Source organism: Hippocampus bargibanti, linkage group LG06 (genome assembly GCF_051943395.1).
Source record: "Hippocampus bargibanti isolate YZ-2025 linkage group LG06, ASM5194339v1, whole genome shotgun sequence".
Taxonomy (NCBI): domain Eukaryota; kingdom Metazoa; phylum Chordata; class Actinopteri; order Syngnathiformes; family Syngnathidae; genus Hippocampus; species Hippocampus bargibanti.
In genome coordinates this window covers 20,445,739-20,472,259 of record NC_142739.1, presented here as the reverse complement: position 1 = coordinate 20,472,259, position 26,521 = coordinate 20,445,739, and the positions used below count along the sequence as shown (strand labels likewise).

Sequence of the window (26,521 nt, the reverse complement as noted above, 5' to 3'; positions counted from 1 at the left end):
TAAAGAAAAACTGACTTTATTGATGAAACTCACTTATTTGCATACACATATACTGAAATATAACAACATTTATCGTATGACTTTCGATAATACAGTGAATACAAATATGACCTTTTCCACAAACATTGTCATACGTGTGCAAGATTTACCAGAGTAGTTCTGCCTTCATACGACGTACTGTCTATGATACACTGTGATACAACCGCACGCTTCATAAATATATATATAAATATGGCCGATTAATTTCATTTGCCGTCCCACTCCCGCACCCTGAGCTAACGTGGATCACAGTAAGAAAAGTAAACTGTTAAAGTGTCCGCTGAAATAATCTACAGGACATAGGTAGCCTTTAAAAAAAAATTATAATATCTTTGTGAGTTTCTAATAATCGTCATCTGATTGCCTTGATTTAGCAAAGAAGAATATAAATATGACCTTTATGAAAAAAAAAGTTACAATAGCGGACATGCAACTAAAACAATGTAAAGAAACAGAAGCCATGTATTAGGTGTTTGGGTCAATATCATCATCACTGACGATATTGTCATGTCATGTGATTACTTTCCTTTATCAAAAAGAAAATACGATTTATCTGTTATATTCAAGCAGCGTGTTTAGACATGTCGTTTCCTTGACGAAAAAACAAAGCCAACGGATTTGTCAATGATGTAGAAACAAATCTGTGAAATTAATTCAGAATTACTGTGGCATCTGAACTTGTGCTTGTCATGTGACTGTCACTTTGCCAAAACAAACAAACAAACAAAAACAACTGGCCTGGGAGGGTCAAAGTATACAAAGCTAATTGAAGATCTAAAAATGAAATAAAACAGAATATAAAATGACATTGGGGATGTCAACAATACGTGCAGATTAATATTAACGTCAGAACATGTGATTGGTTCGCTTTACCAAAAAGAAAACACCATTTGTGTGATCAAGAAAAGTAACACAAAATATAAACAAGTGTAACAAAACTTCTATGAAAAAGCTTTGAAAAGAAACTTGTCAAGCTTGTCATGTTGCGGCACGTCAACTTGTCATGTTGCGTGACCGCTTTATTTGACAAAAAATAAAAAAAATACAGTAGTTCCTACTTCACGGTGATCCTGGTCCCCATTAACAGCGATAAACGGGGGATTACTGTAATATCAACATAAGGTAAATGAATCTCAACTGTGCTTGTCGTGTTCATTATATGTACACGAGTAAAAATTTATTGGCGCATGCGGTTACATTTCATCTTAAGTTACGACGTTACCGTAACAGCTGACAAAAAAAGTGTCTTGCTGTTCAATCGGGGGTAAAAAATGTAAAACGCCGTGATAAGTCCCTTCTTTTATGTTTACGGCTGAAAATGTCTTAACACACGTAACAAAAACAGGACAACGGGACCCAGGAGGTGTGCGTGTATGAGTGTACAGTAAAGACACAAAAGTTCTGTAATGTCTCCCCGAAAGGTCAAGATGAGGGACTTCTGTGCTGAAAAGTCTGGAGATGTGCTTGCTGTTGCCATGGCGACCAAGCACTTATATCATCACTATATCATCACAGTGTCAAAGTGGCAGAGCCGGTCCAAGCCTCCATCCGGGAATTTTTGATTCGCCTCACATGGGATGCCGGTTGAGATTATCTGTGATAACCATTTTATGGTCCGAATATACTATGATCTCGGTAATGCTATGAAAGTTTTTTTTGCCGTATTTAAAGGACAACCGACACCATGTTTTTGTTTTCCGACATCAGAAAAACGTTTTATAGCATCTAAAACACCCAAAACACGCAGGCTGATATTTTTAGTCAAATGAAAAACACCAATAAAAATGACTTGAAGTGTCCCAAAACTGCCACAAAAAGCACTCGGAAATGGCGAGATTCAGAAAGTTCCGCCCCCTTGTTCGTGACGTCACGCCAGGATACTCCTCCACAAAATGCCTTACTCGAGAATTAAAACAATGGCTTCAGAGAGTTCAGATTCAGAGAAGATGCTTTCTTGTTACTCATCCAGTTATGAATATGACTCAAATAGCTCTGAAGAGGAAAGCATAAATCTTTGCAATTGATTAAAAAAGTCCTTTCCGTATCAATTCGAGCCGTCTGGACTCCAATGTAGCGTCCCAGAAAATGCACAAGATGGCGCCCAAGCTCCGTTGGAAATGGGCTCATTTGTCTGCTGGGAATTTGTGTCAACTTAACACCTTCTTTATGGTGTTACCGCAATTGGTAGTCTTAGTGTGACACACAATGATTCACCGTCGCATTATTTATGTAGTTTTCCTTCTAATTTCGTGATCAACACGGTGTTTTCAGATGAAAAAAAGTGCCCAAAATGCATTGTGTCGCTTTGTCGGTCACAGGTGTTCCTAATGTGACGTCACTTAAGGAATCGTCATCAACTTGAACACAAGACTTCCTGAACATTCAGCGCGAGTCTTAAAACGTATGCAGTGGAATCTTTGTAAAATGCGCTCAGTCGAAGTCATTTGAAGAGATTTTACAAATTATGGACGCAACTTGTCCAGAGGTGTCGGTTGTCCTTTAAAGTGCCAGATGTTAACTTGTGGAATATTATTAAGATGCGTACTACTACTACTACTACTAGTGATGACAAAGTTGTGGACAAGTGGCTTTGGCAAAAAAGAGTGTACTAGTACATGCACCTTAAGCTCAAACAGCTTTCATTGGGGCCTCTATTTCTGCCAATAATGTTGATTATTGATCATTCTTCATTGATTTCTAAATCCCGTATCTTCTGTACTATAATTACAAGAAAATATTTGTTCAAAAGAGCGCTTCATAATCCGGTGCGCCTTTTGTATGGAAAACATTGGAAAATATGGCATTCATGGAAGGTGCCACTTATAATGCAGTGCAGCTTATGTATGGAAAAAGTTTTTAAATATGTCATTTGTTGAAGGTGTGCCTTATATTTCAGGAAATACGGTAAATAAATACTATACATAGAACTGAACTGAGGTACCTGGAATAAAGTGAAAACGCACAAACGTAAACACATGGACAGAGTCAAACGGGACACACACTATTTCAGAGGGGATAACCTTGCACACACACACACACACACACACACACACACACACACACACACACACACACACACACACACACACACACACACACGCACCACACACACACACACACACACACACACACACACACACACCGGCACACGCACACTCTTCCTGACAACTAATGGTACATGCATTAACATACTGGACATACACTTACAACTATTAACTCATTCACAGACAACGTGCAAAAATGTGTCCACTCCAGTGCCAGGGTTTTTGTCACTTTGACTCAAATTGCAAGACCCAGAGAATATTGAGTTTTAGGACTACATAACATTTAATTCAGCTTCTTTCATCAGGAAAAAAAGAGCTAATTCCTAAATTATATGGGTCTGGAGTTATCTGAGCTTGAAATGGAGGCGGCTGTACAAAAGGCCTCGTGGAAGGTAAAATTCATTGCCAGAGGTCTAACCAGCACTTTATCGGCACCCGCAAGAATAATGAAAACCCGAACAAATTTGGGAATGGCGCTCCACGTCATATTTTCAATACCCGAATAAATTTGGTAATGGCAGGGAATGAGTTAAAAAAACACACAAACACATACACGCACACACACGCACACACACACACACACACACGCACGCACTCACTCACACACACACACACACACACACACACACACACACACACACACACACACACACACACACACACACAAACACACACACACGCACACACACACACACACACACGCACACACACACACTTGAAATTTGGATGCGCAAATTCAAAATAATTTGACTCTAAAGCTTCAGTTAAAGAAACACCGTAAATAAATCCTGATCCAAACAATCTTTTGTTTTGTTACTCTGTTACTCCTCAATAATTCTCGCTCCCCCTCCTGCCTAAAAAATGAAAGAAAGTAAAAATACAAACACAAAAAACAAATCAGTTGACTGTAAATTGGTCGTGGCTTCCAAGGCAGATGCTTAGCTAGCTTGCGCCTTGGGCCGGCTCTGTCGGCTCTGGTATTGATTCCCTCCCCGCCCCCAGTGATGCATACCAGGGTCCTGCGTTTCCGCCACGGTCCAACCTACTTATAGAGTAGCGGAATCTGGCTGTTATGACAGTGGTTGCGGCTCATCTTGCTCTCTGCCGGGTACAAGTTAGACGAGTTGGAGAAGGACGGCGGGAGCGAGTGATTGTCGGCGCTTGGGTAGCCCGGTGGGGGCAGAAGGGATTTGGGGTCCGTCTGGGATAAGGGTGGCGGAATCGTGGCATTGTGGTTCTGATTCTGACCGGCCGATGGGCGGCGTCGACTGCGTAGAGCTTGTCTCTCGGCCAGCTGGTTACGCAAGGCCGAAACGCGCTCTTCTTTCTGAAACAACAATGGAGACATCTTTTTACTTGTGTGCGCAAAAGTGATACAGGGCACACACACACACACACATTCAGGAACGCATATACATGCACACACAGACAGGAACGGGGAAAAAGTGTTGCATTATAGCGTCGCATGGACCTCCTGTATGATCTTCTGCAGCTCCCTGTTTTCTCTCTCCAGCTGTCGCGATTTCTCCTCGTCATTGTTGTTGGTGGACGAGCCCGTCTTGAGCGTGTCCTGCTGCTCCGACTGCCACTCGCCGCGCGTGATCAGACGACGCATCTGCACAGGAGGGCATCATTCGAGGACAAAAAATATATATATCGCATATATAGACAATCCATATTGATTTACATATATATATATATATACAGTGAGACCTCAACTTACGAACTTAATTGGTTCCCAGACAGAGTGTGTAAGGCGAAAAGTGTGTATCTAAAAAAAAAAAAATCCCATAGTAAACCATTAAAATGGGAATAATCCGTTCCCGGGTTTTCATAAAATATAGTTTTTAACTAAATAAGCCTTAAAACTACACACAACATACCTTATTCTATGTATAATAAATGTGGTATTGTATTGTAATGAAAGAAATACACTGCATTGTGGGTTTTTTTCGGTCCCATCATAGTAAAATTATCATCAAAAAGCTCCAAGTAGGCAATCGATGTGTGCATTCAATGAGAGGGGGTGTGCAAAGTAGCGCCGGCTGGAGCGCTGTTCGGTCGTGTGCTTCCGCCGAAGATCACTCCGCCAGCTGTGGTGGGTATGTATTATGAAAATAGTGCTTATTATAAGGTTTAATTTTCATAAATTAGAGGTTCTTAAGACGAAAAGTTTGTAAGATAAGGTGTTTGTAAGTTGACGTCTCACTATATATATATATATATATATATATATATATATATATATATATATATATATATATATATATATATATATATATCACAATTCCCAATGAGCACATGTGAAAAAAAAAAAAAAAAAAAAAAAACTGGACACTTGTAAATATGGGTTGTTGCAATATATCTAAATGCATTTCTTTCTTCTGCACTGTGTACAGTCTTGTTTATAGAACGGTTTTTGCACATCTACATTTGCACAGTATACAGTTGACATTTTTATTTTGTTATGCTTAGAATATCTTGTTTTCTATCCTTTCACTCCCACCCCAACCCCATCCCTCTTCAATTGCTGCTGTGGACTGCAAATTTCCCCATTGCGGGACGAATAAAGGTATTCTGATTCTGATGTATATATATATATATATATATATATATATATATATATATATATATATATATATATATATATATATATGGTTATTTATTATTCATCATGTTGTAAGCATTTCTTTATTGGTTCAGGACAAAAACTTCCATAGGAGTGAAAATTAGATGATTTGTGTAGCATTCAGGTAAATGTAAAAATTCTCAAGGTGTGAATTAATTTATTGGAGCCTGTTCACTATTTTGTATTGTCTCATAACCATACAAACAAAAAATAACATATACAAAGGAGGTCAAACTAATTTTTTGCCTCGGGCCATATTGTAGTTACAGTTTCCTCTCGGGGGGCCATTATGAATTTGGGTAAAACCAATGTCTGAAACTCATGACAAAAAGTTAGCGGACACCCGGGCAGACAACTCTGAAAAGCCTGCCCCATTTTTCACAACTTGAAACACAATATGACGACTAATCGCAAAAAAAACAAAAAAAAAAAACATTTTGTGAAGTATAAAGGATTTTTTAAAATTAATTAAGGAAGCACCTACTAAATGTTCCCTTGCCTAATTTCTGGTAAATATCCCTTGCTGAAGATTTTGCTCCAGTTCTCGTTTGTCGTCATGGTGCACAATGCAATGTTTGCGTTGCGTTGTCTGCTCAAAGCCACGTGACCTCCTCTTTCGATGAGGCTTTCAAAACTTTCAAGTACACTTTTCAGTTACGGTATAGTCCGAAGCACGAAACAGGCTTGGCAATTTTCCTCCTCGGGACGGCAGCCAATCAGAAGCCTGTTTTGTGCTTGGGACTATACCATGACTGAAAAGTGTACTTGAAAGTTTTGAAAGCTTAGAAAGAGGAGTTCATGTAGCTCAGGGGTGGGCAAACTTTTTGACTCGCGGGCCGCATTGGGTTCTAAAATTTGACAGAGGGGCCGGGCCAGGAGCATTTGGAGGGAGTGTTTGGGCCGGAAATACTCCGAACAAGTTATGTCCATAATTTATAAAATCACTTCAAATGACTTCGACTGAGCGTATTTTACAAAGATTCCACAGCATATAGCTATAGTTTACGTTTTAAGACTTGCGCTGAATATATGAAGTCTTGTTTTCGAGTTGATGACGATCCCCATGTGACGTCACGTTTGGACCGCCCCTGACCGAGAAAGCGACATACAATGCATTTTGGGTACTTTGTTTGGTCTGAAAACTTCGTGTTAATCCGTGTTGATCCGTGTTGATGGCGAAATTAGAAGGAAAACACATAAATAACGCCATGGTGAATCGTTGTGTGTTGCACCAAGACAACTATTTGAAGGCAAGACGTCTTGGCGTGACGTCACGAACAGAGGGGCGGGACCTTCTGAATCTGACCATTTCCGGATTCATTTTGAAGTCATTTTTATTGGTGTTTTTCATTTAACTAAAAATATCAGCCTGCCTGATTTGGGTATTTTAGATGCTATAAAACGTTTTTCTGATGTCAGTGGGAAACAAAAACAAAAAATGGTGCCGGTTGTCCTTTAAATGTAGTATGTACAAACCTCATAGCACAGTAAAAACACTACAACCCAATTTATTAACTGTCTTTCAAATGTGAAAAATATCCCTGATCAGTTAATAAATTTGTCTCAAGGAATATGCAAGATATGGCATTTACAGACTATTTCGCAGATACTTGGAGGAGGAAATGGAAATAGATTAAAATAACATATGCACTGTGATTTATCAAGATTGCGTCTGTTTTTAAGTTTCCATCGAAGGGGCAAAGAAATCAACATTTATTGAAAAATGGAATCACGTTCAACATTCAAAACATATTATTACACAACGAAATATTCAAGCTCAATAATACCTACTTGTGTTAAATTCCGCCAAATCATAGATGGTTTGTCCTGACCGCGCGCTCAACAAACTCCTCACTGACGCCCTCGCCTTCACGCGCTAACAATACACGTGTACCGTCGCAGAGCACACAAACATAGACTACCTGCAGTTGAAATTTGCATACTCGGCTCGGCAGCCAATCAGAAGCCTGCTTCTTTCTTCCGGACTTTCGCAAGCGTTACAAAGTCGTGCAATTGCATGTCATTTTCCAAAATAGATGCACAGAACCTCAAACTAGAAGAAAGATTCAAAAGAAGCTAACAACATATGTGACGCTACAAAACGTAAATTTACATTAAACCGTGACTGTAAAGTGTACGTGAGACTTATGAAAGGGGCTTAGTGGCTCGTAGGAATCAATGCAAACGTTGCATTGTGCATCACAATGACAAGCAACTACTGTGGCGAAATTTACAGCCATGCGCATTTGACGTAAATTAAGCAAGCTAGCATTTGTAGTTGGTGCATTCTTGATTTAAAAAAAAAAACTTTATACTTTGTGACAATGTTTCTTATTGGGATTGGTCTCATTTTGCTTCAAGTTGGGAAAAATGGGGCAGGCAACTTTTCAGTTATCTGCCCTGTTGTTCGCTAGCTTTTTGTCATGAGTTTTAGACACTGTTTGTACTATAATTTGGGCAAATTCGGCGGGCCGGATTGAAAAGCCTAACGGGCCGTATGTGGCCCGCGGGCCGTAGTTTGCCCATGCCTGATGTAGCTTGTTGTGGTTTGCTTGTAGCCTTTGCTTTATTGAATAAAACAAACGTTTGATTTGAAAATAATATTTTTTTTCTCTTGAACAAGTTGTCGGCCATCCGGGCCGAGCCGTTTTGAAAGTTGTACGCCCAACGTAAAAGTTGTACGCCCAACGTAAAAGTTGTACGCCCCGGGCCTCTGGGCAGACGTTATTTCAAACACTGGTAAAACATTAGAATATTTCATTTCCTCCACATATTACATACAGAACAGTACAACAAATTAATACATAACTAGTTTTTAAATTTGAAGTCAGAAATAATGACTTAATGTGGTTAACATAGGACAATTTGAAATTTTGGTTTGAACTTTAGCAAGATTTGCTTTCACGGGCGGAATAAAATTATGTGCTGGGCGAAATTTGGCCCTCGAGCCTTGATTTTGACACCAGTGACCTAATCCCTCTAACCTGAACCTATTTTGTGGACCAAATCCCAAACCTATATTCAGGCTCAACTAAATTTCTCCATTGTGAGACTAATAATAATAATAATAATAATAATAATAATAATAATAATAATAATAATAATAATAATAATAATAGTAAGCATAATGGAAATTAACAAATTCTATTTGCTTTCCCGGGCCGGATAAAAGGATGTAGCAGGCCAGATTTGGCCTTGACTTTGACACCTGTGCGATATACTAATGAATGAATGATGATGTGAATCAAGACAAAAAAGTGCCACATGAAAAGTTGCATTTATCAGAAATTCCTGCAGATGGCAGTGTTTCCACTTCAATTCGAACGTTGCTGTTGTTTGACTAACTCACCTTTGGCACAAAGAGCACCACCAAGGTGATGTAGGCCGAGAAAACGATGGCCAGGGCGGCGAAGGCGAAAGAGGCATCCTGCTGAGAGGATAGGATCATCGTCACCGGCGCCGTGATCAGACACAGCACCTGCGGGAGGGCACGGAGTGATTCAGTTTGAGCAAAGAGCAGGACCCAAATATGCAAACAGTAGCTTGTAGTCAGTGACTCACCGCCACATTGTAAATGGCCATGCCCACCGCCCGGTGGTCGTTGATTTTCTCTGTGGAGACGGACTTGGTCTCGTATGCCAGGAAGATTCCGAGAAGAAGGAGCAAACCTTTGTAGCCGTAAACCACACCTGCACGGGGCAGTGTGGGACAATGTTATTATTATTGTAACTCTTTATTAGTGAAGAAAAAAAAACACTGTATTGAACGAAAACCTAGCAAAAATAAAAATGTAATATATGGAACAAACAGGTTTTAGTGTCATAACTGTAAATTGCAACAAGCCGAGACACAACGAGCAACTTCAGGAGCTCAAGCGGCCGTTTGGTCAGCGTGTGAGCGCACGGGAGTGAAATTCTGCCGACATCAGCTATTTGCATGCCATTGTTGTTTGACATTTGTGTGTTGGATAGTCCCATTCCCATGGCTAAAAGTGACAGTGACTGTGGTTCGCATTGCAGGACCTGAACTCGTTCAGTGCCGTGCCCAAATTTATTCGGGAATTGAAAATCACGACGTGGAGCGCCATTCCCGAATTTGTTTGGGTGTAGTTTTTTCTTTTGGGGGTAAGGGGTGAAATCAAGCTCAGTTGTGTGTCTAGCAATGTTTTTCCCTCCCACGAGGGGGCAGCATTTGCTTTTTGTACAGCCACCCCCATTTCAAGCTCAAATAACTCTAGACCCATATAACATAGGAATTACTATAGTTTCCGGTGTATAAGGCGCACTCAAAAGCCTTCATTTTCTTCAAAAGATGACCAGTATATGTGAAGTAATAATGAGCCACAACAGGTCTAAAAAATACTGTCAGTAGCCACGACTCCATTTCCGCCTGTAGAAGAAGTCGTGTGTAACCCCAGCCTCTACTGTAGCGTCATATAATGTGGTGTGCCTTATATTTGGAAAATGTATGTATTTATATATTATATTTGGGAAAACTTTTTTCATTCATTGAAGGTGCGCTATATATATGGAAAAGTTTAAACATTCACCATTCATTGGGGGTGCGCCTTATACTCAGGTGTGCCCAATACACTGGAAAATACGGTAACTACTTTTTTCTGATAAAATAAGAGAGTATAAGGTTTCTTGCTCCATATTCTGTAGTTCCTGCAATTTGAGTCTTCTTCTTTTCCTTTCGACTTTTCCCTTCAAGGTCCTGCAATTTGAGTGACAATGCCAAAAACCCTGGCACTGGAGTGGACACATTTTTGCACATCGTCTGGCAGTGAATGAGTTAATGGTGACTTTTTGTCCCCTTTTGTTCTAGTTTATGTACTTAAAAGTCAAGTAGACGACTGTTAGCAGAGATCCGTCAACAAAAATTGGACCAATTGCCCTGCTTCCCTAGTCAGAGAGCATCTTGAGGCATTTTCGGCGTTTCAATGAGTTTGTGTAGACAATAACACGTTAAAAAATCATGAGGATCTGTGAAATTGTGACGGTGAACCTTGGATGTGAAATACAGATTCCCAAACGAAGCTGACGGCAAATAAAAGGCTCAGGTCAATGCCAAGAATTGATTTCATTTTGAAAAAGCGCAAGATATGCTTTAACCTTTCCCAACTGCATTCGGGTAGTAGACGGACGTACGGGGTACACCCTGAACTGAGTGCACTTTGAATCCAGTGATCTGAATTCTAATCTTGGGACATAAAATATGTCTGAGTCCCCCGCTGGCTCTTTCTATACAGACTGTATGTTTGATTGCTGTTCTTAGCTGTGTCTCATTTGGAAGTTGAAAGTGCAAGAAGTCACTCTGTGTCTTGGTAACTGACAGAGAGAAAAAAGAAAGAAAGAAAGAAAAAGAGCAAGAAGAATAAGAAGGCATCTTGCCACTGTCCATTGTCTCATCTGATGCGAAGCATGTGAAACGCTACAAGGACCTGACCTACTTTGTGACCCAGATAAGAATTTCAATGTCAGCGCCATTGTTCTGTCATTAGATACAGCGAGTAACAAAACGAAGATGAAGAAAACTCACCAAGCCATGTGTTCATTTTCTCGGAGCTGCAGTGCTCCAGCAGAGGTTGGATCAGGACGTCCAAGTCCACTTTGGGGGCCTCCCTGGTGAACTCCTGCTCCAGATGAAGATAGTGGGGAGTTGAAAGGAGCGTGTCAGCAAGACAACCAATATTGTGCGTCAGTTACTCTTCTGTTTGACATACAGTATTTGTTTTCACGGAAGGCTCTTTTTCTCCAACTTTCAGTGTTTTTTTCCCCCCTTTTTTTTGGAAGAAAACCGACCCGTTTTCTACTGCTGACTACTGAAGAACAAAAAAATAAAATATTCGTCAATCTGTTGCTTGATAGTCCCCGAAAGCAATGTTGAGTCACCCTCAAAAGACAAGTCAAAATACACCGTTATAAATAGTGAGAATCTGCGAGTCATAGGAAATCCCCCACAGAAATTCATAAACACCTGCAAATGCCACACAATGGCAGAAAAGCAAGAATGTAATATTAAACAGGGTATACCGTATTTTCCGGTGTGTAAGGCGCACCCAAAAGCCTTGATTTTCTTCCTTATACGCAGGTGTGCCTTATATGTAAAGTAATATTGAACCATAATAGGTCTCGCACCTACTGTCAGCAGGCATTTCCCCTGTAGAAGAAGTAGAGTGTAACCCCAGCCTCTACTGTAGCGCCTTTCTTATAATGTGGTGTGCCTTATATTTGGAAAACTTTTATATATTTATATATTATATTTGGAAAACTTTTGTCATTCATTGAAGGTACGCCTTCTACTCCGATGCGCCTTATACAGGTAAAATCCGAGTTACGACCGGCGCGAGTTACAACCACCCATATTTACGGCCACTTTTTTTTTTTTTAATTCTACACCTGGCACCGCAACACGCAAACAGCCGGCAATGCGTACTACAATTTTGGCCAGCCAGCATGTCACACACTCGCACAGCAATCTGCGTGACTACAATCAAGACAGTAGTTATACAGTGCAGATACAGTCTTGGCAACATCTCCAGTAGTACTGTACACTGCTTTTTTTCCTTCTGTGTCCGCCTGAGTCCGAGCGTGTGTGTCGGGCGACCTCTTCTGGCCGTATATAGAGTATAACATTTATAAATGAACTGTACAGTAAACAGTTTTGTATATATTACAGGTAGTACAGTTATACAGTAATAAAAATCGATAATACAAAATATAAAATGATAAAAATGACAATAAAAGTTATAAAATTTATAAATGAAGTGTAAACAGTTTGGTATGTAATAGTATTCAATAGAAAACATTGCTTAAAAACAACAGATTGACATCGTATACGATGCTGTCGTGCAAACGCCACGTCAGCCATTTTGAATGGATGTCGACTTACGACCGTTTAACTTACGACCATTTTGTCGGAACGGAACCCAGTCGTAACTCAGATGTTACCTGTATATGGAAAAAAGTTTTAAAATACAGCATTCATTGGGGTGGTCGCCTTATACTCTGTAAAATTGAGTGCTTCATCGTTTTCCCCCCGTTTTGTTATCGTATATTGACTTTTGAGTTAATGCGGGATTTAAACATAATGTTATAATGTCCTAAAATGATATCAGATGTACTTTTTAGAAAATAAAACCTCTACTTACACACTTCACTTCAGTCTAAGTTATTTTTTATTTGTTTTTAAGGTCACTTGTTTTAGAAAGTCTGAATAACCACTGGTCTATGACACAAAGCTGACTACGGAGGTGATAATTTTCATTCACTGAAAGTGCGCTTCATACTCTGGTGCATCTTATACAACTGAAAATACGGTATATTAAAACGTAAACGTAAAAGGAAAATAAAAATTTGCATTTTTCTCAATCAAATCAAAACCGTAGGACAATAATATAAAAACAAGCAAAAACACACTAACTCTTATATGTGGTGTGCCTTATATTTGGAAAACGTTTATATATATACTGTATATATTATATTTGGAAATCTTTTTTTAATTCATTGAAGGTCCGCCTTGTAGTCGTGTGCAGCTTTTATGCCGGAAAAAGTTTGAAAATACACCATTCATTGCGGGTGCGCCTTATACTCCACTGCACCTTATACACAGGAAAATACGGTACACATTAATTTCAACAAATAAAGGTCCACTGTCTTCATGTTGCTGTGCAAATCGCCATAGAGGGGGCTAATTGCAACGATGCAGCTTCAAACAACTCCTTGAACATCGACAGAGCAGAAACGCATAAGACAACAAAACTCAACGGCATATTTTCTCTCTGCTCTTTTGAAAATGTAGTGTACTGGGCTGTAATTTTTACCTCCACGGTAATGTGCAGCGGGTCCACAATCTGCCAGATGACCAGTGACAGAAAGTCTACAGCCAGCAGGACGCCCACTGTGGCGTACAGTTTCCATGGCTCCAGCTGTTGCTAAATTAAATGCACAAACGGATATCAAATAAACGATACACGACCAAAAATACACAGTCACTTTATATATACACTTCAATAATAAAATAATATTCACTGCTTATTGTTCAACAGTCAAGTTTACAATTCGTTGATTCGTATTATTTCAAATTATTATTTGCAAAAAAACATCTACTAATCATCAAGGAAAGGAACAATTTTGGGGGCAAAATACAAAATTGAAACCGGTTCAAGTTTTTAAAAATTTTATGTAAAACTGTTTGTTTTCACTACGTATCAGTATAATAACAAAAACATGTACGGAAAGTACAACAAGCTGAAAAAAAATCTACTCAATTCATGTACTTCCCACTCTTAATGCTGCTTCTGAATGCGTCAGCACAGACTCGGGCTTTAAGCATTTCTTCACAAGCAGCTTTTTTTCTTCCCAGACTGTTAATACTCATCCATATTCATAAATATCCATAAATATTGCACTCTCCATCTTGAGATTAAGAAGCAGAGTTAAGTGTATTTTGCGGGGCCTTCAGGTTGAATTATATCCACACGCGCGCACACGCACACCCACCCACCCACCCACCCACCCACCCACACACACACACACGCACGCACGCACGCACGCACACGCACACACACGCACGCACGCACGCACACACACACACGCACGCACGCACACACACACACACACACACACACACACACACACACACACACACACACACACACACACACACACACACACACACACACACACACACACACAAAAGCCAGTTGAGGACAACCACTGCCAAGATAACCGAAGATAAGTGTGCTGCATTCAAAGACAGCTGGGAAAGACAGATGGTGCCCCTTGGGAAATGTAGTATGTGACTCCGATCCACGATTTGATTAAAACCATAACCCTGTCTTGAAACCCCAATTTGAACCCTAATCTGAAACCCCGAAATGATTTATTTGAACCAGAACCTGGGTTGAAACCATTATTTTCACAGTTTCCTTGAAGCCCTGTTTAAAAACTCAAAATCTGATTTCAGACAAAAGCCTCATTTTAAGATCACTTCAAACTCGAACCCTGGACTGAAACCTTTAATTTGCAAATTCGTCTGAAATTTGATCCAATCTTATATTAAATCCAAGTTTAAACTCCAGTTTGTGCTTGGATACTGAACTAGAAACCCTATCTTCGAACAGTAATCCGAATTTGAAATGCAATCCCTGTTTTAAAACCAGAATTAATTTGTTTAACTCATTCACTGCAGACGATGTGCAAAAATATGCACACTCCAGTGCCAGGGTTTTTGTCACTTTCACTCAAATTGAAGGACCCACAGAATATTGAGTTTTAGGAATACATCAACAGTCAAAAACCATGTTAGAAACCTGAGACCATCGTCTTTCATCAGAAAAAAAGAGCTAATTCCTAAGTTTTGTTCAGAAGTTATCTGAGCTTGAAATGGGGGTGGCTATACAAAATACAACACAAAGCATACAAATTAATTGATATTGCGCCTTAACAACAGCTGAAGCTGTAACAAAGTGCTACCATAGAAAAAAGGCAAATGGTGCCCCCTCGTGGAAGGAAAAAACATTGCCAGAGGTCTGACCGGCGCTTTATTCCCCCCCCCCCCCCCCCCCGAACGAAAACCCAAAACACGAACAAATTAGGGAATCGCGCTCCATGTCATATTCTCAATTCCCAGATAAATTTGGGAAAGGCAGTGAATGAGTTTGAAACCTTGACCTTATTTTCAAAACCATAACCCAAGCATTGAAACCCTAATTTGAAGCAATAATATTGACTCGAAACAGTAATCATAAGCTGGAATCCTAAAACATCAGATTCTATAACCCCGCTAGAAATCATAAATAAAAAAAACAATCCCAGACTAAAACGCACAATCTGTCTTGAAAAACACATTTTGACACCCTAATCCAAGCAATCTTTATTTTAAAGCCATACCTTCTTTTTTTCCTTCTTTTCATCCTTCTTAGTGAAGAGGGTGTGGACCCACCAAATTTTAGTGAACATGCTGCCGTAAGCCAGGCTGAAGCCCAATCCCAGAAGCCACAGACGGAACTGCAGAGTGAGAAGACAAAAAAAACTTCATGTGAGAGCAAAGAGGGGGTCCTACGGGTACCACAGCATGAATATTAAACTTTGCAATATTAAGATTCATCTGTCATTGACCCCAAAGGTGGACCAGTAATTACAAGCAGAGAACTTGTGTCGATCCCAAAGATACTTTAGAGGAAAAGCAATTTAGCTATTTCTACTTTTTTGTTATTTTATTCATAAATTCTGAAGGACATAAAAAAGGAAAATTCATGTTCCAATTACATTCTCAATATTAACCAAATCCATCTGGATTCAACCCAATATAATTACAGTAAAGTCTCGTTATATCGATATCGGATATATCGATAGTCCCAGTTATATCGATACTATTTCTATGCACGCACGGAGAAAATTACATGCAAACAGGGTCGGATATATCGATAGTCCCGGTTATATCGATATTTTTTCGGACTCCCTTGAATATCGATATAACGAGACTTTACTGTAACTCGTTCACTGCCGTTCCCAAATTTATTCGGGAATTGAAAATCACAACATTTGTTTGGGTTTTTCTCGCGGGTGGGTGCCGATAAAGCGCTGGTCGAACCTCTGGCAATGTTTTTCCCTCCGACGAGGGGACGTCAATTGGCTTTTGTACAGCCGCACCCATTTTAAGCTCAGATAACTCCAGACCCATATAATTTAGGAATTAACTTTTTTTCCAATGAAAATATCACACCCTGATTGGCGTCAGGTGTGCGCCCCTCCCCTCCCTGATCTCCGGGCTCATTCACCTGATTCCAATGCCATTGATTGTGCCTTCTGGCCATAAAAGCCACCCGGTTCCGCTCGGTTTTTGCCGGTGTATTCATTCCATGATCCTGTCACTCAACAGTACGCAGGTTGATCCCGCTCGGCTGTCGTGCCTCTCTGTTCGGTTGCCTTACCTTCTGTTTTTCCCTGCGTGTCTCAGTAAAACCCTTTTTGAACTATACTGTCTCAATCGAGTATTTTGGATCCAGCTCCCTTCTTTTTTCTTCCGTCGAGATCTGTTGCCACTCCTCGTGCGGACGTGACAGAAAAAAAGAGAGTCTAAGGTTTCTAACGCTGTATTAAATGTTCATCTCATCTCATCTCATCTCATCTCATTTTCCGTACCGCTTATTCCTCATTAGGGTCGCGGGGGTTGCTGGAGCCTATCTCAGCTGTCTTCGGGCACGAGGCGGGGGACACCCTGAATTGGTTGCCAGCCAATCGCAGGGCACACAAAGACATACAACAGTCACTCTCTCACTCACACCTAGGGACAATTTGGAGTGGTCAATCTGCCTGCCATGCATGTTTTTGGAGTGTGGGAGGAAACCGGAGGACCCGGAGAAAACCCACGCGGGTCCGGGGAGAACATGCAAACTCCACACAGGGAGGCCGGACCGGGACGCGAACCGGCGACCTCTGCACTGTGCAGCCGGTGTGCTAACCATGTAGTCCTAAAACTCAATATTCTGTGGGTCGTGGAATTTGAGTGAAAATGACAAAAACCCTGGCACTGTAGTGGACACATTTTGACATGTCTGCCACTGAATTAGTTAATCTTGGACAAAACTAAAAGTCAAATGTTTTAGAATGTAGGTATGTGTATGTATTGTATGTTGTACATCCGCCCCCATTTCAAGCTCAGACCCATATAACTTAGGAGTTAACTTTTCTGATGAAAGAAGAGAGTCTAAGGTTTCTAACGCTGTCTTAAATGTTTATGTAGTCCTAAAACTCACTATTCTGTGGGTCCTGGAATTTGAGTGAAAATGACTAAAACCCTGGCACTGCAGTCGACACATATTTGCACATTGTATAGCAGGGAATGAGTAAAAAAAAAGTTTCATTTTTACATCAGTAAAATTCACTTTCACATGAGTGACCCAAAAAAAAGGTCAGAAGGAAAAAAATATGATCTTAAGACAAGTTTTACTGATCAACAAAAAAATTAGTTCAATTTTATCAGGACAGACAAAAAGGTCTCGAGAAGCAATGTTTGAAAGTGGACAGGAAGTCGGTCGTTCTTGCTGAACATTTCAATAGCACTCTGTCAGGTAGGAAAAACTCGCGCTCAGTTTTATCGATAGACAGAAAATTGGGAGGAAATATCTATCATTATAGAAAAAAAAGTCACACGAACCAAAGTGTGAACAGGAAGTGTGAACATTTTGGTTTGAAGCAGTCCTTTTTGCATACCTGGCAGACGACAGGAAACTGCGATCGGTGTACGTGATGTCCGTCGATACCGAGCGGGAAGACGGCGGCCAGAGCCATCATGCAGCCTGCTGCTGTCATGTTGTTGAGGTACGGCTGAGAGTTTTGGATGTAGCTGCAATAGAATACATATGTGAATCGTCACTGACATAAAACTGAAAAACGGATTCTTTTGGTCAGTTTGGTGCTTATGTTGTCATAGAATATGATCTTTTTTCTGGGTCTTGAAACCTTGTTGAAAATGTTAAAAAATGGCCAAATCAATACGGCTGCTTGGAAAATGGACATGTTACATTTTTTTCCCCTTTGCATGTTTTACGTATCATTAAATGGAAGTGAGAAATAATCCATCTTGAAGCAAGCATGCTAGGCCTCTTATCAGAATCAGAATCATCTTTATTGCCAAGTATGTAGAACACACAAGCAATTTGTTTCCGGTCGAACACACGGCACTAGTATCATCAGCAAAAACATTGCAAAGAGGCACTATACAATTCCATTTGGGCTACTGTTCAAAGAGTTAATGGCTTGGGGGAAGAAGCTGTTTAAATGTCTGCTGGATTTGGCACGCATGGATCGGTAGCGCCTGCCTGAGGGGAGTAGCTGGAAAAGGTGGTGGGCAGGGTGCGGAGGGTCCAGTATGATTTTTCCGCACCCTAGTTTGGAGTCTTGCAGTGTGCAAGTCCTCGAGAGTGGGTAGGGGCGGTGCCAATAATTTTTTCCGCCGTCCTAACTGTCCGTTATTTCAACTGATCGATCAAGAACGTGCAAAGGAATATTTGAACTAGCATTTTAACCCGTTTTCAGGAGTTTGCGTCTGTTCCAAATGTGTCGGTGTTTAACTCATTCACAAATTTATTCGGGAATTGAAAATATGATAGATGCCGCCATTCCCGAATTTGTTCGGGTTTTGTTTTTTCATGCTTGGGTGCTGATAAAGCGCTGGCCATGGCCTCTGGCAATTTCTTTTCTTTTCCACAAGGTGTCAGCATTTCTGTTTTTTCCATGTTAGCGCTTTATTCCGGCTTCAGTTGATGTTAAAGCGCTATATAAACCAATATGTATGTATTGCATTGTATTTTGGACAGCCACCCTCAAGCTCATATAACTCCAGACCCATATCATTTAGGAATAAACTCTTTTTTCTGATGTAAGAAGAGAGTCCAAGGTTTCTAACACTGTATTGAATGTTTACATCCTAAAACTTGCAGGGGGTACCATAAAGTGCTGGTCTGACCTCTGGCAATGTTTTTCCCTCTCACGAGGGGGCAGCATTGGCCTTTTTGTACAGCCACCCTCGTTTCAAGATCAGATAACTCCAGACCCATTTAACTTGGGAATTAACTCTTTTTTTCTGATGAAAGAAGAGAGTCTCAGGTTTCTTACGCTGCATTGAATGTTTATGTACTCCGAAAATTCAATATTCTGTGGGTCCTGGAATTCAAGTGACAATGACAAAAACCCTGGCACTAGAGTGGACACATTTTTGCATATGTCTGGCAGTGAATGAGTTAAAATTTAACTCATTCACAACTCATTCACATCCATTTAACTGTTAAATGGATGTGGGAAATAATCCATCTTGAAGCAAGCACGCTTCAGTACAAAGTACTACAGGTTACTTTAATATATTTATATAAACTTTAAACCTACCTACATAAGCAATAAACATCCATTACATACAAAGTATAGCACTGAATCAACTTACGAACACATTCACTTTACGAACGACAGTTCGGAAAGTATCTCGTTCGTAAGTTGGGGAGCGTCTGTATTCCGAATGTGTTGGAGTTTAAAACCATACAGTTTGGATAGCAAAAAATTATTTTATAAAATATTCTTTCTATTTCCACTGATCGCAGGTGGTCTGTAAAATCCTGAGTGATAAACGTAGATTTACTCTATTCAGCCAGCACGCAATCACTTGAGTAAAGGTAATGACTTTTGACAATCCTAAATGGCCCAATTGGACGCAAAGTATCTTGTCAGTGTGAGACTTCCAACCGAGAGCGACTTAATGAAAACATTTGATGTGATCCGACACTCTTCTCTCAGCCAAATTGCGTGCAAAATCTAATCAAAGCCGGAGGAGATCCCACCGCCGCAGAATCTGCCGAAAACTCCTGATGAGCTCACATATCGGTTTTGAGATCAGCGTGTCCAGGTCAAAAACAAATTTCGCATGTCGGATAGACCACAGAGAAATCTCAGATCAAAAAACATTTTTGAAGGATTTTCGCCATGATCGATTCCTTCAGCTACCCGCTGGGATTGTAAAGTATCTTGCCGGCCACGGATCTTGACGCTAAGAAACACGTGAAATTAAATATGAAGGAACTTGTCCATCGATCCATTTTTTAAAAATCAGTTTATCCTCACGGGGGTGCTGGGAAGCTGTAATCGAACCTCACACCTCTGCGCTGTGAGGCGGACGTGCTCACGAGTCGCCCACCGTTTCGACATTCTTCTGAACTCATTTACTTTTTAATTTCAAGTTATCAATAACTTTGGAAGCTCCGGTGTACTCTTACCGCACGTTGCCGTTGTAGATATTAAAGGTGAGACACACGACGCCCAACAGGATGCCGAGGCCGGCAAACACGGACACGGCAGCGAATAATTTCTGCGATAGGAAGCGGTACTCTTTCTCGACAACAGTGCGATCCGCTGGAGGCCCCGCCCCTAAATGGAGAAAATTCAGCACATTCAGTCATTTCAAGCAAAGAAAGCTATTTGTGGATTTTTTTGTGATATTCCGTATGTTCATCTTAAAGGAGATGTCAATTCAACAGTTTCCTTTTGCAATAATATGTGCAATGCGCCCTTATTAGAATAAACACGGTCTTCGGATTAATATTGCGTTTGTGGAATGCAAATTTGGCAGACACATTGCCACGTGCAGTGAATTGAAAATGACCAAGTAACAATGACTACACCCAAAAAACTAGTGAGTCTTGACAGTCGCTACTTGAGCCCAAAGGCACTGTGATGTCATATTCAAGCGACGGCAGGTGGAAGTACACGGCAAAAATGGCCGCCGCCCAAGATGGATAAAAATGGATCGATTTTGCTGCTTGATTCATATTCCACAAACTCTACTCTTAGTTTGATGCATAGAGCATACACCTGTAACATAACGCAGATTGGAATTGAAGCGGATTTACATGGGACAGGAGATGTGAGACAATAGCTTTTTTTGCACAATGGATGCTACAGCTTCGTGTTTGCTTTCAACATTTAGCTTGTAGCAGAGGTGCACGCACATTCCACCATGATGTCCCTGATCCACTGGTGAAAAGGACACTTTGATCCTGTCCTCTTTCATCTCGAACTGCTTCATACAACAAAGAGGGTGCAGAAAGTGCTTAAGATTGAATGACTGTCTTTATGTTGTCATAATTTTTATTTTTTTACCTAAAATTGGCGGCACGAGAGTGGCTGCCTTTACAGCAGCTCATGTATTTTGTTTGTATACTTCTTCCTTTCCTTTCCTCTCCCTGCCATAACTTTGCTGCTGTGAAATGTACATTTCTACACTGCGAGACGAATAAAGGCTAATCCAATCTAATACAATGTAGTGTATTTTAGATATATATTTTTGATGATATTTACAAAGTAGTCAGATATTTTAACATCATTAGTATGTTATTGAATGTTAAATCCCATGTGCTGATGTTTAAAAAGCATCAAAATGAAATGCAAACTTGAGTATTACATGTTGATGATTTAATAGATTATCGATACATTTGGATCTGTATGTTAACACGATTTTTAAATATTCAAACAAGATTGTATTTACTGATATTTTTATTGCAATTTATCGCAATCTTCATCTTGTTAGACAGTAAATGATTGGTAAAATATGACATGAATATATTCATAATTAATACCTGAATTATATTTCTATTAAACTGCAAGGCTTTATTGATTTATTGTATCTTAAATAATACAAGGTAAAACAAAATAGTAAAAAGTAAAATTTACTCAATTGTCAAGGATGAATATGATCATAAATAAAATCTCAGATGAAAATGATTCTCAATTGTAATTAATTATATTGCACAAAATCAACTGTTACTGAAATTAAATGAGTGGTAGCACATGGAACATACAGTAAAGTCTCGTTATATCGATATTCAAGGGAGTCCAAAAAATATCGATATAACCGGGACTATCGATATATCCGACCCTGTTTGCATGTAATTTTCTCCGTGCGTGCATAGAAATAGTATCGATATAACCGGGACTATCGATATATCCGATATCGATATAACGAGACTTTACTGTAATTCGAAAGACCATTTTTGACTTGACTTCCCCTTTAAGACCCATGCGCTACAATGCTTTGTTTTTAATAGTGAGACAATTCGGCACTCTTATAGACTATCAAAGAAATATTATTTTAGATCAACTGGAGTATTGATTTATTTTTAACACCCACACACCCTACTTGATATTAAGTGAGTGACATGGGCATGGGCATATGTGCTAATTAAGAGCGTGTAGTGTGGAGTTGACATCAAATGCTTCCAACGTGCTCCAGCTTCAAACCAACTAATGAAGTTCAAGGAGGGCCAGATGCACTAAGGAAAGCTTGTTTGCTTCTTTCTTCTTATTCCTTCTTTCTGTGTGTGTGTGTGCGTGTGTGCGTGTGTGCGTGTATAATATTGAAAGGCATGCAACAAATATTGATATTACCGGTATGTATAAAAGAGGGAAATGGGGTAAGTAAGCTAGCACGTATTGGAGATGAAAAAAAAGACAAAATATTGAGATCATGATGTACCACATTCTTTTCCCTTTGGAGACAGGAGCAATATGTGATCCAGATTTTTGGGTGGGGAGAGAAATTGTGTACAGTGTGTGTGAGCGTGTGTGAATTAAATCATGATGCAGTGTATCTTTTTTTTGACAATACAGCATCAATATACACTCAAATATAGATTTTTGCATCTCACGTAAGACAGAGAAATTGGGTGCGACTGTGTGTCTGAGTGTGAGAGCGAGTGTGAGCGCCATGTGAAGCTTATGTGTCAAATGTCAGCGTCGGGTGTCAGTGTCACCCTCCACGTCACCTTGGTAACGCAAGTGATGTCTCAGCGGCGCCATCTGTCTGACGGCTGACAAAATCTACTTCCCACATGACATGTTTGACATGTGAGACAAAAAGTGCTGTCAGTGGGATTTTTTTTTCTTCTCCCAATTGGATTTGTCTTTTTCTTCCCATTAGCAATTTTCACGTTGACTTGTGAGCAGAAATGCAAAATGCAAAGTCAATTCACTTTAAAATAATGAACAGTTTTGTTAATTATTCATGATCAATTATTAAGTTGATCATACATAATTGTAATAATTGTAAATTGTTGTTAAGCATTTCAAACAATCACCCAGCTTTATCTTAGTAAAGTCCATTTAGCTAAAGCCAAAACAAAAACAGGGACTGGCTAATGAAGAGAAAAACAAATGTAATCGCTTTCGGCGGTGGCCATTATATATATATATATATATATATATATATATATATATATATATATATATATATATATATATATATATATATATATATATATATATATATATATATATATATAATATAGAAAATATTGTAATATATGTGAAGACCATTAAAAATGTTTTTGGTAGTTTATGTATTTCATTTAATCTTCATTTATAGTATATAGAAACCCCTAAACAATTTTTTTTTCAAGTTAGAACTACTTTGTCTGGTGATGATTCAAATAGTCTACATTTAATATTTACAATATTTAAGCAACGTTCATAACGAGGTGCTATATAGACTCAAATGAGTGCGACAAATGTCGGTGTGTCATCGTGTACATGTGTGTAAACCATCGAGTGCCCTTGACTTAAAAAGTGGAAAGAAAAGTGGAAAAAAAAAAAAGAAATGAGAACAGAGTGTTGCCATGGAGACGCAGCCCAGTAACAGTTGCCACAGCGATTAGAGAGAGGAGAGCTGAAGCGGTTGTTAGGGCGACTGCGAAGACAGAGAGAGAGCGAGAGAGAGAGAAAGAGAGAGAGAAAGAGAGAGAGAAAGAGAGAGAGAAAGAGAGAGAGGGAAGGAAGGAAGGAGTAGTGATTGAGCGAGAGAAAAGGAGGTTGTCAAGGACGCAGTGGACAGGGTGATTGAGGGAAAGGTGAGGGAGTGGTGGAAGAAGCAACAGTGGTACCGAACGAGGTGGTAATGAAAGGAATGGGGGGTGTAAGCAGGGGACAGGAAGGTTGATATCGATGAAGGGAGGGAGAGGAGAAGTGATGGGAGTAGAGATAAAGGAGTGAAGGAGGAATGATGGAGTCAAGAAATTAATCATAATCAAGGGTTAGGGTGTGGTAAGAAGGTAATGAAGGAAGTCATACTCACAGGAAGCGAAATGGGAGGGGGTAATGGAAAAAGGAAAGAAAAAAAGGAAGCAAGGGGAAGTGGAGCTGAAGGAGGGAGGAATTGAAAGAGTGGTAAAGGCGAGGAGGAAGTTAAGGAAATAGTGAAGGATGTGGAGAAGGAATGAGAGTCTAATGAGGTGTTCATCGGACAGTGAGCCGGATTTGGATTGGATTAGTCTCGCAGTGGAAACGTAAATTTCAAAGTGATTAAAGTTGGAAGAAAGGAAAGGAAGAAGTAGAAAAACAAAAGACAGAGCTGCTGTAAAGGCAACCCTTGTGGCGTCATCTTGAAGTAAAAAAACTAAATGTGACAATACAAAAGACATTCAATCTTAACCACTTTCTGCATCCTCTTTTTTGTATGAAGCAGTTCTAGATGAAAGAGGAGAGGATCAAAACATCTTTTCACCAGTGGATCAGGGACGTCATGGTGAAATGTGCATGTGTACTACAAACTAAATGTTGAAAGCAACCGCGAAGCTGTAGCATCCATTAACAAAAAGAAACTGTCTCACATCTCCAGTATTACGTAAATATGCTTCAATTCCAAGCTGCGACAGTTTTACATATGCATCGGCACTTTGCGCGTTTGAGTAAAACCATGCCTGCTTCTGCCTAGAACAGCAACACATCATTTTCTTCAGAAGTCTCTTAAAAAAATAATAATAAATGGCCAGCGCTGCATGGCGCGCAGCGTCCAAATGTGTCATCTCAGCAGGGAAGTCCTAAATCCGCCTGGGTGCACCCAAAAACAGCACAGCGGTCAATAGGCAAAAGTATTGGGACACAAATAGTAATGGCAGTGAAAATGGTTCATATCATAAAATTATTGTTCGTGCGAACATCTAATGGACACCAAACACATTTTTCCCTCAGTGCAATTCAGTGCCATCTCACATCAAGGAATAGTGGAAAGTCTTGATTTTTTTGTTTTACTGTTTTCATGCTTTTAACCGTCTATGTTACAGTAAAGTCTCGTTATATCGATATTCAAGGGAGTCCGAAAAAATATCGATATAACCGGGACTATCGATATATCCGACCCTCTTTGCATGTAATTTTCTCCGTGCGTGCATAGAAATAGTATCGATATAACCGGGACTATCGATATATCCGATATCGATATAACGAGACTTTACTGTATTAATATATTGTTTTACTGTTGTAGGATGTATTCAACTCACCGATCCAGACGTCCATGCCGAACCACGAGAGGTTCTTCTGAGAGCTATCGTAGTAGCCGATCTTCTTGTAGCTGCCCTCTGGGGGGAATAAAATAATTTATCCGTTGATGTACAATTACAGTGAAACCTAAATAATTCAAACATAATATTTTCCAGACATAAAATTGACTCAAACGTTGCAGAAAATGAGAGTACGTTTTTTTATTATATTTATTTGATTTTATTGATTGCATTTGTAATTATTTCAGAATCAGAATCAGAATACCTTTATTCGTCCCACAATGGAGAAATTTGCAGTCCACAGCAGCAATTGAAAAGCATAGCATGCTTTCATTAGCATTCATAGCATTTGTATGGATTTTATGACAGGTAGACTTATTTTTGTGCTATTGAATGATCTCATTGTATATGTGTAAAGTGACCTTGAGAGTTTTGAAAGGCGCTTATAAGTGAAATGTCATCTTCTTCTTGATTGAGGTGAGTGTAAACAAAATAAAAACGGCACACTCAAGCAAAGTGGTGAGTCAGCGTCGCTGATGGCGCTTTTCTTAGTTGTATTCCACATCCGTTGGAAAAAAAAAGTTATTGTAAAAAGGCCTTTCTTAGTACAGTGATACCTCAGTTTACGAACGCTTTAGCTCACGAACTTTTCGCCTTCTGAACATTAAATTCGCGAGAATATAATCTTGCCATACAAACTAGTTTTCGGCGGACGAACCAAACCGCACGGCGCCACGGTGGCTGGCGCACTAGTTTTCCACACCCCCTTTGAGTGCAGACGTGGTTTGCTATCGTGTGGAGTACTTTTGCTATCATGGGACCGAAAAAGACCCCACCACAGGCTAGTGTTAAGCCGAAGAGGACACAAAAGAAAATTAAGGTCGAGCAGTGGAAGGAGATCATCGAAAAACACGAACGAGGTGTGCGTTTGTGTGATTTAGCGTCCCAGTACCAGTATGCTAGGTCGACCATTGCTACGTGTGGCTA

General features: G+C 39.8%; 1 protein-coding gene across 7 annotated transcripts in view; it reads right to left on the bottom strand.

Moving 5' to 3' along the window:
- The window catches only part of gabbr1a (gamma-aminobutyric acid type B receptor subunit 1a), an 81,525-nt gene continuing 55,004 nt past the window's right edge, over positions 1 to 26,521 (bottom strand). For all 7 annotated transcript variants that reach the window (XM_088998564.1, XM_088998567.1, XM_088998565.1 and 4 more), the window contains 10 exons: positions 25,535 to 25,612; positions 20,483 to 20,633; positions 17,934 to 18,066; positions 15,609 to 15,725; positions 13,538 to 13,648; positions 11,254 to 11,347; positions 9,274 to 9,401; positions 9,062 to 9,190; positions 4,555 to 4,698; positions 1 to 4,410 (listed from right to left, as the gene is read on the bottom strand). In XM_088998564.1, coding sequence (XP_088854690.1) covers positions 4,126 to 4,410; positions 4,555 to 4,698; positions 9,062 to 9,190; positions 9,274 to 9,401; positions 11,254 to 11,347; positions 13,538 to 13,648; positions 15,609 to 15,725; positions 17,934 to 18,066; positions 20,483 to 20,633; positions 25,535 to 25,612 — 1,370 coding nt within the window. In that variant the 3' untranslated portion in view covers positions 1 to 4,125. The remainder of the gene's footprint in view (positions 4,411 to 4,554; positions 4,699 to 9,061; positions 9,191 to 9,273; positions 9,402 to 11,253; positions 11,348 to 13,537; positions 13,649 to 15,608; positions 15,726 to 17,933; positions 18,067 to 20,482; positions 20,634 to 25,534; positions 25,613 to 26,521) is intronic.